General features: G+C 43.0%; 1 protein-coding gene across 1 annotated transcript in view; it reads left to right on the top strand.

Annotated features, from left to right (window-relative positions):
- ZGRF1 (zinc finger GRF-type containing 1) overlaps positions 1-15,472 on the top strand; it is a 263,034-nt gene that overhangs the window by 15,862 nt on the left and 231,700 nt on the right. Inside the window, exons 3-6 of the mRNA XM_073602703.1 lie at positions 1,682-1,762; positions 3,967-4,026; positions 5,304-5,480; positions 12,893-14,630. Of these exons, the coding sequence (XP_073458804.1) occupies positions 1,682-1,762; positions 3,967-4,026; positions 5,304-5,480; positions 12,893-14,630 (2,056 nt within the window). The remainder of the gene's footprint in view (positions 1-1,681; positions 1,763-3,966; positions 4,027-5,303; positions 5,481-12,892; positions 14,631-15,472) is intronic.

The following is a 15,472-nucleotide window of genomic DNA, read 5'->3' as shown; positions in this document are numbered from 1 at the left end:
AAATTGCATAATATATAGGCTGCTTTAGATCTGCATCTACAAAGCGCCAGATCTCAAATTTTGTTTGTCGGAAATTCCGACGGAAAATGTCCGATGGAGCCTACACACAGTCGGAATTTCCGACAACAAGCTCACATTGAACATTTGTTGTCGGAAATTCCGACCGTGTGTACGCGGCATAAGGCTACTTTTACACTAAGGCGCTTTAGAGGCTCTATATCGCTAAAAATAGCGCCTGTAAAGGGCCTCTCCTGTCACTCCAGTGTGAAAGCCCGAGTGCTGAAACCAAAAATGCAGGATGCACTTTGCCAAAAACCGAAAATGACAGTTTTAAAAAAAAAGGATATATCTTTTTATATATGATTGTATTGTATTCAACTTTTTAATTAATATCATCATTTTAAATTAATATGAATTTGTTAGCCATTTTTGGCACCTTTTGCAAGAAAGGTCAAGAAAAACGCAGTCTGCAGTCTCTAACCATCTCTTGTATCATGTCCTCAGTCTCTAAAATCTCTCGTATCATGTCCACAGTCTCTAACCATCTCTTGTATCATGTCCACAGTCTCTAACCATCTCTTGTATCATGTCCACAGTCTCTAACCATCTCTTGTATCTTGTCCTCAGTCACTAATCATCTCTTGTATCATGTCTGTTATCTCTTACCTAAACTTTAACACACTGCTAATAGTATTAGCAAAATTTTCCTTCGGTGCACCTCTAGCTGACATGATACAAGAGATGGTCAGAGACTGCAGACACGATACAAGAGATCAATGCAGCCTCGCCAGTGCCTGTGGATGCAGCCTGCCTGTACCCAGATCAGAGCGGTGATCTCTGTGTGTCACAGAGCTGTATTTGAATTTCTCGGCCACAGTAACAATGTCCCGCCTCCTGTGATCATGTCACACTGATTCAATGTCCTGCCATTGGATCAGTGTGCCGTCTATCACAGGATGCAGGATATTGTTACTGCTGCCGCCCGGACAATTCAGCTCCGTGACACATGGATGACAAGGAGAAGAGGAGGAGGACTGGGGCGTGCCAGGATGACACCCCCGCAATGGGCAGCACCCGTGGCAGACCCCGTCCCCTTTTCGGCGCTCCGTTATCTGCATTTTTTTTTCTTTCGGCCGATGCCAAAAACACAGTTTTCGGCCAATAATTTTTGGCGGCCCAAATTTCGGTGCACCACTAATTTGTGCCCCGTTAAGGAGATTCACCCTCTATTTGTGTTTACCATTATCATTGAGAGTAAAAGAAAATCCCAGATTTTGGGTTAATACCAGAGCAGTAATGGAGAGGAAATCATCTAATGGGGACACTAGTTTTGGTGACACCCCAAGGTTTCCTACCTATTGAAGGGATTTCCTCTCCTTCCTTTCTTCCTGTTCTTGGAAATGGGACATGAAGTGAAGGGAAATCGCCCCTATGGGGCACAGATGGCAAAAAAAAAAAAATTACAGCTTAAAAAACCTCCCTTACGTAATGAAAAAAGTTTTGCCTTTAGTTCTACCTTAATGCACTGTGCACAGACACCTTTAGCCAACCAATGAAAAAAAAAACAGTTAATGCCTCCTAACAAAAATCACTTTGTTCACAAACACATAAAATATCTCTGATCGTGAAAGCATACTAAACATAATGTTTGAAATAATATTTGGCCCTTTTCTTTCCTTAGGTTTTATATACTCATCAGAAGACAAAAAAGGCTAAAGTCTGGCAAGATGGTATTTTGAAGATTTTAACAGGGGGAAATCAGGTGATTCAATTTATTAACAGTAAAACTTAGCCAAACAAAATCCAAGGAGCCCAAACCTTTTCTGTTTTATTCTTGCCAATGGAAACTTGTTTTATGCCCCGTTCACATTGGCAGAGTCTGCCAGCGGATCTGCCTGCTCAGCAGGATTCCTCCGCTGACTTTGGTCATTAGGGCAAGAAGGGAGTAATATTTCCCCAACAGGTGTGAAGACAGAAATATAGAATTTCTAAAAATGAAGTGGGGAATGATAAGAACCTCTGTCTTGGTTATAATTGTCAACTGTATCCCTGTTGAGAAGATCTCCTCACTTTGTGGTCATCAGGGCAGGAAATGAAGATCTCCCTACAAGTGTACAAACACAACCCTGCCTCACTACAACCAAAACCAAGACATTTGTTTTGGCTGGATTTGGGCTTTAAAGTGAAACTGCAATCTAGTTCTAAATCTCCCTGCTTAAGTATATGCAAGAATTTTTGCATATTTTATTTCAAATTACGTCCCTCTTCTTTTGAAATTGGGAGGTTAAGCCAGCATATCTAACAAAATTGTTTTCAGGGCGATTGCTGCATAGAATTATGCTCTATCGCAAAGTTTTATAGTAAACAAATGTGTTTATCACTACGTTTTCACCTCTGAGCTCTTAGTTCCCCTTACATTGTGGTTACATCTTATGGTTCTCTCCTTAGATGATGCTGGCATCTTAGAACTTGGAAAATGTTTTCTCAGATCTTAGTCCACAAATTACATGCAATGGGAATTATCAGGATGACTGTGACTCCTCAGAAATCCTTTGCAACTCCTAGTTTATGTGACTAGAGCGTCAGCTTTTTAAAGTATACATGAAGATTAAAGTGGTTCTAAAGGCAGAAAGTTTTTTTATCTTAATGCATTCTTTTCATCAAGCTAAAAAAACCTGTGTGCAGCAGCGCCCCTAATACTTACCTGAGCCCCATCTCGATCCAGCGATGTTGCACGTGAGCCTCAGCTGTCTGGGATGCTCCCTTCTGTCTGAGGCACAGCAGCGGGCGCCATTGGTTCCCACTATTGGCAATCAAAGTCAGTGAGCCATTGAGGAGAAAGGGGGGCAGGGCTGAGCCACGACCCTGTGTCTGAATGGACACACGGAGCAGCGGCCCGTCTCGGGTGCCCCCATAGCAAGCTGTTTGCTGTGGGGGCAGGAGGAAGGGGCCAGGAGCAAGGGACCCCAGAAAAAGAGGATCTGGGCTGCTCTGTGCAACACCTCTGCACAGAGCAGGTAAGTATGACATGATTGTTATTTTTAAACAACAAAAAAAAAACAAGACATATCACTTTAACTTAAGACTGTTATTTCACTAGAAAATGTTACTGTTTTTTAATTTACTTATCACACATCCTAAGCCTCGGTTCACACCAGAGGCGGCACGACTTGCAGGTCGCCTCACCGAGGCGACCTGCACACGACTGCCCGGGCGACTTGCAAAACGACTTCTGTATAGAAGTCTATGCAAGTCGCCCCCGAAGTCGTACAGGAACCTTTTTCTAAGTCGGAGCGACTTGCGTCGCTCCCCTTAGAACGGTTCCATAGCACAGAACGGGAGGCGACTTGTCAGGCGACTAGGTCCCTGTGTGAACCGAGCCTTAAGGGGAAGTGAGTCCACTTTATTAATTTCCCCTCCAACAATGAAACATCTGTGAGCTCTGTCACCATCACTGACATATGTGCCTGGTCTACTTCTGTGTTTGGTGTCATTGGCCAGCCCCGCATGCTGTACCTTCCAGTCATGTGCATGGGAGTTTATTTATCCAGGAAGCAGGGCATGCCAAGACTGTAGATTTAGCTGCACATCTGTGGTTTGGTGAACATTAAGGCAGACTGGAATTCAAAAAAGGTGCTTTTATTGCATTAGAGGCATAGGAAGCATGTTCTGTAATTGAAAATAAAGTTTCGGGGAAAAGTAGAATTCAAGCAAAAATCTTAAATTCTCATTTGCCAATGATAATAGTGGCACGCAGCTCCCTTTTAAGTTTTACAGGATCCTGAAGTTGTAGTTATACCTGTAGCACCTCCTTTTGGGCAAATCTGGTGTGGAAAATACCTGGTGCACTTCTGTATGATAACCACTGCAGCTTGTTGGTTAGACTGCAGATAAACAGGAGACCTTATTCTGTTTCCTTATTCTGTCTGCTATGCTAATTATTTCTGTTTTGGTCTTTATATGTAGGCTTCTTTGTGCAACGATAAGGGCCAACGCCTGGACAACGTATTTATAAAAACTGGCAAGGTGGGTTTAAAAAACAAATAACTCCAAGTAAGTTCATTTAAAATCTTTATTAAAACAGTTTTGCTTTTTTTTATGCATGATACATTTATATGATTTGTACATTATCTTGGAAACTAATGAAGTAAACCTTGTAAAGAAAAGTGAACAAGCATATCATCAGCTTTCTGTAAGGGTTAGATCAGTGTTTCTCAACCCTTTTCCAGTAAAGGCACCCTTTTAAAATGATCAACGATCTCTAAGCCACCCTATTCTAAAATGTAAAAAATGAAACAAATAGTTTTACATATAGCAGCAGCATCCATACACATAGAACACCCAATATTAGAGCTGATTTATTCATTCAAAGCAAATACACATTTGCACACTTGTACTGACTAGTATTCCAGCATTTCTTCTTCTTCCGTTTCTCTCCCCCATGCAGCTAACTTAATTCCAGTGCTGACAAAGAGGAGGCGAGGGAGGTCAGACAAGGATGCTGTTGAGGTGCCCAATGATGTCAGCAGGTGGTAGGACACTGACGGCTGGCCTGCATAGTGCCTAGGCTTGTAATACGGAGTTACACAATGAAAACCTGTAGCTTTGTGTAACAGGAAGCAGGCTTAAATCACCCACTGGCTTGTACACAATTTTTGGGCAATTTTTATGCATTTTGCCAAGGCACCCCTGAAAAGAACCCAGAAGGCAACCTGGTTTAAATAGACTGTGTTAGATATTTACACATAAACCACAAATATAGAAGAAGAACAATATTCCTTCCTATCTATAAAATGTTCAATCAACACCCACCCACATTTATTAAATGTTGGCTTTTGTTCACATCTGGGGATCTTCAGGAGCAGAGCTACCTTGTTTTTATATGATGGTAGTGGGTGTTGTTTTTAGGTTTCATAACTATATAGGGGAGTAGTTTTTTCCATTCTGTGTTAGCTTTATGAATAAATAACATTTTCAGATAGCTGGCAGTGATTCGTTTTATTAGTTTAGAATGAGCATTCATCTCGGGACCTTGCATGAATGCACTTCAGGCTTTTCATTATTGATTTCTAATACTGGTTACATGTAGTGATTAAAACTGTAATATTACTGCTGAACACAAATATGTAATTGTGTATTTGCTTTGTGCTTCTATATACCATATGTTCACCTTCATCAATGGAATGGCGTTTGTGATAAATCATTGGGACTTCATCAAGGGAAATGTATCGTCTAAACCAATTATTACACTTTAAGTAGACTTTATCTTCATACATTTTATTATGAGTTTTCTTCTTTTATAGGTAAATATTGGCGATGATCTGGAAAGTGAACGCTATCTGATCACCGTTGAAGCAGAAGGTGCAAGCACTAATACTTCTGAGAGCAACACTGAACGTAAAGATGTACCCATGTCTAACAGATATGGTTTAAAGTCTGCTGGCCTGCGTCCTCCAGCTGGTTTAAAGAGAAAATTTACAGTAAGGGAATTTAGCAGTACAATATAATTGCTATCTCTGCATTATCGTAATCTCTCAGAACATTTCATTACAGTTTGTCACCTGGTTATCAATTTTCATATAGCACTTTGTTAATCCTGTTCACCATAGAAGTCTCAAGACATTCTGTGGTCATTGACAGAGCACTTTTTACTGACTTCTACCATTGAAGTCACCATACACATTAACCAAAACTCTAAATGGCACTTTAGAGACTAAAACAATATAATTGTTTGAAATAAGCAAGAGCTCAAATGTTCTCCTTTGTGTTTTAACATTGCACCATATGCAGTGACTTGAAAAGTATTCATACCCCTTGAAATTTTCCACAGTTTGTCATGTTACAACTAAAATCTTAAATGTATTTTATTGGGATTTTGTGTGATAGACCAACACAAAGTGGCACATAATTGTAAAGTGGAAGGAAAATGATAAATGGTTTTCAATTTTTTTTACAAATGTGAAAAGTGTGGCTTGCATTTGTATTCAGCCCCCCTGAGTTAATACTTTGTAGAACCACCTTTTGCTGCAGCTGCAAGTCTTTTTTGGGGATGTGTCTACCAGCTTTGCACATCTAGAGAGTGACATGTTTGCCCATTCTTTGCAAAATCACTCAAGCTCTGACAGATTGGATGGAGAGCATCTGTGAACAGCAAAAAGTTTTGCCACAGATTCTCAATTGGAATTAGGTCTGGACTTTGACTGAGTTATTCCAACACATGAATATGCTTTAATCTAAACCATTCCATTGTAGCTCTGGCTGTATGTTTAGGGTTGTTGTCCTGCTGGAAGGTGAACCTCCTCCCCAATCTCAAGTCTTTTGCAGACTAACAGGTTTTCTTCTAAGATTGCCCTGTATTTGGCTCCATCCATCTCCCCATCAACTCTGACCAGTTTCCCTGTCCCTGCTGAAGAAAAGCATTCCCGCATACACATTTGACGGCGGGGATGGTGTGTTCAGGGTGATGTGCAGTGTTAGTTTTCTGCCACACATAGCCTTTTATTTTGGGCCCCAAAGTTAAATTTTGGTCTCACCTGACCAGAGTACCTTCTTCCACATGTTTGCTTTGTCCCCCACATGGCTTCCCGCAAACTGCAACTGGGACTTCTTATAGCTTTCTTTCAACAATGGCTTTCTTCTTGCCACTCTTTCATAAAGACCAGATTTGTGGAGTGCATAACTAATAGTTGTCCTGTTGACAGATTTTCCCATCTGAGCTGTGGATCTCTGCAGCTCCTCCAGAGTTACCATGGGCCTCTTGGCTGCTTCTCTGATTAATGCTCTCCTTTGCCCAGCCTGTCAGTTTAGGTGGACGGCAATGTCTTGGTAGGTTTGCAGTTTGCCATACTCCATTTTTGGATGATGGATTGAACAGTGCTCCGTAAAATGTTCAAAGCTTGGGATAATTTTTTATTACCTAACTCTGCTTTAAACTTCTCCACAACTTTATCCTTGACCGTCTGGTGTGTTCCTTGGCCTTCATGATGCTGTTTGTTCACTAAGGTTCTCTAACAAACCTCTGAGGGCTTCACAGAACAGCTGTATTTATACTGAGATTAAATTAAGCACAGGTGGACTTTATTTACGAATTGGGTGACTTCTAAAGGCAATTGGTTCCACTAGATTTTGGTTAGGGGTATCAGAGGAAAGTGGGCTGAATATAAATGCACGCCACGCTTTTCACGTATTTATTTGTAAAAAAAAAAATTGAAATCCATTTATAATTTCCCTTCCACTTCACAATTATGTGCCACTTTGTGTTGGTCTATCACATAAAATGCCAATAAAACACATTTACGTTTTGGTTGTAACATGACAAAATGTCCCTGCTGAACCAGCTGAGATTTGAAATGTCTGTGGCTGGCTTTAACAAGACCTGATGATGAGTTACAATGAAGGTGATTGATTTTTTTTTTCCTTTGGACCAAAGCTGATCCAACTTGTAAAAATAAAAATACTAAATTCTATTTAGCTACTTTAATCTCTAGCTAATGAAAAGCGCTTTTCTTTCTCGAACATCACGGGACACAGAGCCACAGTAATTACTGATGGGTTATATAGGTATCACTGGTGATTGGACACTGGCACACCCTATCAGGAAGTTCAACCCCCTATATAATCCCTCCCCCTTGCAGGGATACCTCAGTTTTTACGCCAGTGTCTTAGGTGATGGACGTGTAAAGATGTCCTGTGCTGAGCTCCAAAGGGAATATCCTAAGATCCTATACTGGGGCAAGCCAGGCGAACCGGATCCATTCAAAGTGTCTTTTCATGGCCGAATTGAATGGTACCCGGGCCTCGTGTCCGAAGAAACGAGGTTTTACCCGTAATGCTTTTCTTTTTAGAGAGCTGGACCCCGCAGATCAGAAAATGGCTTTAAACTTCCTAATTTCTGGCGAGGTGCTTTACGGTCCCAGAACTGTTGGATCCCCCTACTAATGGGGGCCCCAGTCTCTGACGGTTTTTTCAAACGGAGCCCACCGTGAGACTTGAAGATTGGGTCTGTGTAAACAGCACCCTGCGGCTGGATAAGGTAAGAGGAGATTCCACAGAATTTTTGAGTTCTAGTGGCTTTTCTCCTTTAAGGTAAATGCATGCTATGCCTATTGTGACCACCGGGGGCTGCCAAGAGCACAAACCTGCACATGCTGACTCTGTCTCAGGTGTTGTAATCGCTGTTTATGTCCCAGCGTCTCAAGCAGGCTGCAAACAGGTAAGGTGGAAAGGGGGATTTCTCATGTTTGAATGTTCCCCCCCAGGCTAGAGAGGGGCCACAGGGGTCTAGAAAGTGGTTATACCACCCGGGCTCTGCGGCCTAATGGCCACCATCTCTCAAGATAGCCGTTCCCCAAGACCCTCAGACAGAGGAGCTCTGGGATAAAGGAGATGAATCCCTTTCAGAGGATCGGGATGGGATGGATGATTCCTCTTCGGAGGATTCAGGTGGAGAGGGACCCTCTGCGACTTCCCAAGAGGAGAAAGTCTTAGTGCAGATCCTCACTGGATTGGTCCGCTCCACATTTAAGTTGCCCATACCTGAAACTGCTAAAGAATCCTCTTCTGCTTTGGGGTCACTGAAACCTTTCCAAGCAGCACATGCTTTTCCTGTTCATACTTTACTTGAAAAGCTTATTTATTCTGAGTGGGATCACCCAGACAAACGTTTTTTTTTTTTTCCGCCGAGAAAGTTTTTAACACTTTATCCGATGGAAGAAAAGTTTATTAAAATGTGGGGAATACCGGCTATTGATGCCGCCATTTCCTCCGTAAATAATAGCCTGACTTGTCCTGTAGACAATGCTCAGATGCTCAGGGATCCTGTAGATAAAAGGATGGAATCCCTATTGAAGGATGTTTTCTCCTTAGCAGGATCAGTGGCCCAACCTGCAGTAGCAGCGATTGGAGTCTGTCAATACTTAAGAGACCATGTTAAGCAGGTCATCAAAGTATTACTTGAACAGCAGGCCCAGGGGTTTGCTAACCTTCCAGCGGCCTTATGCTTTGTGGTTGACGCCATTAGAGATTCTATCGTGCAAACCTCCCGTCTTTCACTGGGGTTGGTGCATATACGTAGAATCCTATGGTTGAAAAATTGGTCAGCCGAAGCACCATGTAAGAAGCTACTGGCTGGGTTTCCATTTCGTGGTGCAAGGTTGTTTGGAGAGGACTTGGATAACTATATCAAGAGAATCTCTTGTGGGAAAAGCACTCTCTTACCTGTCAAGAAGAAGAGTAAGCGTCCCTCTTTCAAACGTACTCTTTCCCCAGCGCCGGGGGCTTCAGCCTCCAGGCAGTCTCGACGGTCGCCTCCATCGGGGTCCAGAAACAAGAGTCAACCCCAGGGACAAAAGAAGTCCTGGGGAAAGAAGCCTACTAGGCAAAACACTAAGACCTCTGCATGAGGGGGCGCCCCCGCTCACTCGAGTGGGGGGAAGACTGCGACAGTTCTCAGAGCTCTGGCAGGAGGACTTCCAGGACAGATGGGTAATCTCCACGGTAACCTTAGGGTACAAGCTGGAGTTTCAGGAATTCCCCTCTCCTCGGTTCCTCAGATCAAATGTTCCCAGAGACCCAGAGAAGAAGCAGTCGCTCCTGCTAGCGTTAGAGCGACTTTTGTCGCAGGAGGTCATTATGATAGTTCCCGCAAAGGACCAGGGATTGGGCTTCTATTCCAACCTTTATACGGTCCAAAAGCCAAATGGGGATGTCAGGCCCATTCTGGACTTAAGGGATCTGAACCGATTCCTAAGGATTCAATCCTTCCGCATGGAATCAATTCGAACAGTAGTTCCCACCCTGCAGGGAGGAGAATTTCTGGCATCAATAGACATCAGAGATGCATATCTGCATGTGCCCATTTTTCCTGCTCATCAGAAGTTTCTGCGCTTCGAGGTAGGAGGGCGCCATTTCCAGTTTGTGGCTCTGCCTTTCGGGATAGCCACTGCACCTCGAGTGTTCACAAAGATCTTGGCTCCTCCTCTGGCCAGATTAAGGGCTCAGGGTATAGCTGTCATAGCATACCTAGACGACCTGCTCTTGATAGACCGGTCGATAGCCTCTTTGAATGGAAACTTGAGGACCACAGTCGGGTATCTAGAACACTTGGGTTGGATCCTCAACTTAGAAAAGTCTTTCCTAAAACCAGTAAGAAGACTGGAGTATTTAGGTCTGATTATAGATACAAGCCAGGAGAAAATATTTCTACCCCAGGCAAAGATCACTGCTTTGAGAGAGCTGATTCTGACAGTAAGGACCAAGAAGGGTCCCTCAGTCCGCCTTTGTATGAGGCTACTAGGGAAGATGGTGTCTTCATTCGAAGCAGTTCCCTATGCTCAGTTTCACTCAAGAATGCTGCAACACAGTATTCTGTCGACCTGGAACAAGAAGGTTCAGGCATTAGACTTTCCGATGCACCTGTCGCATGCGGTGCGTCAGAGCCTCAATTGGTGGCTCATACCCGAAAACCTGCAGAAGGGGAAATCCTTTCTACCGGTTACCTGGACGGTGGTAACAACAGATGCCAGTCTGTCAGGTTGGGGAGCAGTTCTGGAACAGGCTGCGGTCCAAGGGGTATGGTCCAAGACAGAGAGGACCTTACCCATCAACATTCTGGAGATCCGGGCGATACATCTAGCTCTAAAAGCCTGGACTATCAGGCTACAGGGTTGTCCGGTCAGGATCCAGTCCGAAAATGCCACAGCAGTGGCTTATGTCAATCATCAGGGAGGCACCCGGAGCCGAGCTGCTCAAAAAGAGGTGAACCAGATCTTAGTCTGGGCAGAGATGCATGTGCCATGCATATCGGCAGTTTTCATCCCGGGAATAGAAAATTGGCAGGCGGACTATCTAAGTCGCCAGCAGTTACTTCCAGGGGAATGGTCTCTGCATCCCGACATCTTTTGGGCCATATGCCAAAGATCGGGGGTTCCAGATGTAGATCTCTTTGCATCCCGATTCAACAAAAAGATAGACAGATTTGTGGCAAGGACAAAAGATCCTCTTGCATGCGGGACGGATGCGTTGGTGATTCCGTGGCATCGGTTCTCACTGATTTACGCATTCCCGCCTATTCTGCTACTACCACGACTCCTTCGCAGGATCAGGCAGGAAAGGAAGTCGGTACTTCTGGTGGCCCCCGCTTGGCCCAGAAGGACTTGGTATGCAGAAATAGTAAGGATGAAGGTGGGTTCCCCGTGGACCCTACCGGTACGCCCAGACCTGTTATCTCAAGGTCCAGTGTTCCATCCTGCCTTACAAACGCTAAATTTGACGGTTTGGCTTTTGAGACCCACGTTCTGAAGAGTCGTGGGCTCTCAGGTCCTGTCATATCTACCTTGATTAATGCAAGGAAGCCAGCTTCCAGGATGATTTATCATAGAGTCTGGAAGGCTTATATAACCTGGTGTGAATCCAGAGGTTGGCATCCCAGGAAATATGTCATAGGTAGAATCCTTGATTTTGATGGGATTAGAGATGAAGCCGGCCTTGAGTACCATCAAGGGCCAGGTCTCTGCTTTATCAGTATTATTTCAGCGGCCATTTCAGCGGCCACATTCTTTGGTCCGAAACTTTATGCAGGGGGTGATGCGTCTTAATCCTCCTGTTAAAGCGCCCCTAAACCCCTGGGACTTGAATTTGGTCCTGGCTGTGTTACAGAAACAGCCTTTTGAACCAATAAGTCAGATTCCTTTGGTCTTGTTGACAAGGAAATTAATTTTTCTGGTGGCCATCTCTTCTGCTAGAAGAGTATCAGAATTAGCAGCTCTTTCCTGTAAGGAGCCTTATTTGATTATACACAAGGATAGAGTGGTACTACGCCCTCATCCTAGTTTTTTACCGAAGGTGGTTTCTGATTTTCATTTAAACCAAGACATTGTTCTACCTTCCTTTTTTCCAGATCCCTGTTCTCCGGAAGAGAGATCTCTACATTCGTTGGATGTAGTAAGAGCAGTTAAGGCCTATCTAGGGGCAACTACTCAGATCCGCAGGACGGATGTTTTGTTTGTGCTGCCAGAGGGTCCCAATAGAGGACAGGCAGCGTCAAAAGCTACCATTTCTAAATGGATTCGACAGTTGATCATTCAAGCTTACGGTTTGAAACAGAAGATTCCTCCGTTTCAGATCAGGGCACATTCCACAAGGGCTATTGGTGCTTCTTGGGCAGTGCATCACCGGGCCTCTATGGCTCAAATCTGCAAGGCCGCAACCTGGTCTTCAGTTCATACATTCACCAGATTCTATCAGATGGATGTGAGAAGGCATGAGGATATCGCCTTTGGGCGTAGTGTGCTGCAGGCAGCGGTACAGGGTCCTCAGGTCTGATTGCACCCTACTTGGTCGTGGTTCCCCCCCTCAGGTAGCATTGCTCTGGGACATCCCATCAGTAATTACTGTGGCTCTGTGTCCTGTGATGTTCGAGAAAGAAAATAGGATTTTTTAAAACAGCTTACCTGTAAAATCCTTTTCTTTCGAAGGACATCACGGGACACAGAGGTCCCGCCCCTCTTCTAATACACTATATTGCTTGGCTACAAAACTGAGGTATCCCTGCAAGGGGGAGGGATTATATAGGGGGTTGAACTTCCTGATAGGGTGTGCCAGTGTCCAATCACCAGTGATACCTATATAACCCATCAGTAATTACTGTGGCTCTGTGTCCCGTGATGTCCTTCGAAAGAAAAGGATTTTACAGGTAAGCTGTTTTAAAAAATCCTATTTTTATAAAATAATATGATTTTACAGAATATTTTCTTATTGGAGGAGTTTGATGGTACATAATCAGTTTTTCATAGTTCAAGTAAGAGTCCACGGAAGCCACTAATGGATAGGAATAAAAACAAGGGGGCAATATATGGCTTGTCATGTTTTACATGTAAGATACTTTATTTTTCAGGGTTTTCAGTGTCCCCGTGAAGTAACCAAAAAGCCATGTCCAGAGGTGGAGGAGTCAGGGAGGACATCTCAACTGGTACAAGGATGTGCATCTACTTCTTCAGAGCTCTTTACTACATCCCCTCTCTTTGCTGCTTCATTCACCAAGAAGGCTGACACAGTGGGAGCAGTACAGTGGCAAAACTCATACCATCCAGATGACAGTTCCTACATGTGTAAAAAGCAGAGCAGTGTGACCTTTGGAAACCCACAAGTCAATGGCAATACGCCCACCAGTCATTTTTCAAGTATTAAAAATCAGGGACCTGAAAGAGAAAATATTGCTGCTATTAATGTACTAGAAGATGAAAACAGAACTAAGCAAAATTTACGAAGCACAGCACAAATTTTGGCCCTGTTAAAGTCACAGTCAAGTAAAGAAGGAACATTAACTAAATTAGTGGATCAACCTATTGATCAAGCACCAGTGAAACCGGACAAGGACCTTTTAGGATCTGCATTTGCAGGCAGTCCTCTTTTAAAACATAAAAATGTCTGTCAGGAACCACCACCAGTAAAACCTCATCCTGTAAAAAGTCGATGGGATATTTACTTAGATCAGCCCTCAGTCTCCTGCACTGATTATGGTGATGACGATGACACATTTGTGCTGTCAGGAAGTTCAGATGAGTTTCCCAACAAAAACCCTGTAAATTGCTTTCAAAACAATAGAATAAAACAGGAGGAACTAAAAGGAGATAATAGACGGACTTCAGAAGCTGAAAAACCACATATGAATGGTCATAAATTAAATGATTTAGAACATGTAAGTAGGCCATCAAACAAGGAGCCTTATAATGCAAACAAGTACTGTAAAAACAATTCACATCAGTCGGCTCTACATCAAGTAGAATCTCCTACCCCAGTACTGTGTTCTTCTCATACCCCAGCTAAATTAGAACTGGATGATGGGGGCTTAGAGAATGAAAATATAACTTCTTTTACAGACATTTCATTTACCCTGATGGACAGTTTTGATTTCACTGAATTGGATGATGGGGATTCAAATGTGAACCCTCCTCTTACACAAAACAACTTACGTTCAGCAGAAGAAACCGTGGGTACGCATCAAGAAAACAATATTTTAGAGGGGAAAATTCAGGAAAAATATTCAGAGAGCAAATCATTATTTAAACCTGATACTGTCAAATCCGTATTGGCTGGAAATGGCAAAAAAGAGATTAATTACACAACCTGCATTCTGCCTATAGCCGCTGACATCTCTGGCAGAATAGCAGAAAGTAACACAGATGAACTTGCTGCTTCTATTGAACTGCCTGAAAGTGATGTTTGTGATGATCACAAAGAGGAAATTAAAAGTAGAGGAGAAAAGCTTTTGGCATTGTGTGAGTCCAGAAGCATGTCTGTGCCTTACAATGATAAAGACATTTCTTGTGGTCAGTTTGCATTAAAATCAGCTGATGCTTTACAACAGGAAAGATTATCAAGTGACGATGACACTCTTTTTAAAAGCACTAGTGGTAGTTCTTTAACACAGGATTCACTTAAGGAGGTCCAGTGTAATGAAGAGGACTCACCTGGGCTTCCACAGTCTGGAAGCAGCATTTCGGTCTTAAAAACTCTAACTAAATCTTGCAGTGCTCTTGAAAGCCTGAATGCCGTAAAGCTGAAATCTTTTTCTACCCCAGAGAAACGAGACTGTGAATCAGGAACATGTCTGCAGAGTGGAGCACAAGAAGGTTAGACCTACATTTATCATTATAAATAAATAAAAAATCTGTTCCATACAAACGTCAGTGATGTGTCCTTGGTCTCTAAATTGTCAGTGTTTGGACTTGCATGTGTTAAAACAATAGTATAATGGCTGAAGTTAATTTTTATTTTGGAAACTAAGACATTTTTTACCAAAAGCACTTTGGATCATCTGTTTTAGCAATTAAAGTCAGCCACATATATCTTTATAAAATCATAGGAGGGGAAAAAAATGTTACCTCCTTTGAAGTGTATTATATGCCCAGCCATGTTTACTGTATAATTCATGAATCTACCTGCTGGATAATACAGCTATCATTGTACTACTGGTGCTGCAGCTCTCATACAGTGAAGGGATCCTGTTGTTTACCCTTTCTTTAATCCTCTATTGTCCATTAACAAATTCTTTAATTTCCCCTTGTCCATTAACAGAGTGCCTTGTATTTTGTGAAAATAATACAGAGTGTTCTGTGAATGGACAAGAAGCTCTCATACATTCAAGAGATAATATTGTTTTTGTGCCCCTCATCTCCCTTTGTCCTTTTACAGAATGTCTTGTATTCCGTTCACAAAATACAGGGCAATCTGTTAATGGATAAGGGGAGAGAAAGGGGAGGGTAAGTGACAGGATCTTCACTGCATGAGAGCTGCAGTGCTAGGAGTATAGTTCCTGGCTACATTATCCAGTGCAGTGCAGCTGCATGTATACAGGGGGCATGTATATGTGTTGCTGCAAGGCAGGGAATGCATCTGATGCAGATAATTGGCACAGTACAGAGACAACTTCCTGGCGAGCCCGTTCCCGTGGGTTCAGAGTAGGATCCTAACT

Source organism: Aquarana catesbeiana, linkage group LG01 (assembly GCF_042186555.1).
Source record: "Aquarana catesbeiana isolate 2022-GZ linkage group LG01, ASM4218655v1, whole genome shotgun sequence".
Lineage (NCBI taxonomy): Eukaryota > Metazoa > Chordata > Amphibia > Anura > Ranidae > Aquarana > Aquarana catesbeiana.
Note: the sequence above shows the minus strand (reverse complement) of the source record. Positions and strands in the feature narration are given on the sequence as shown.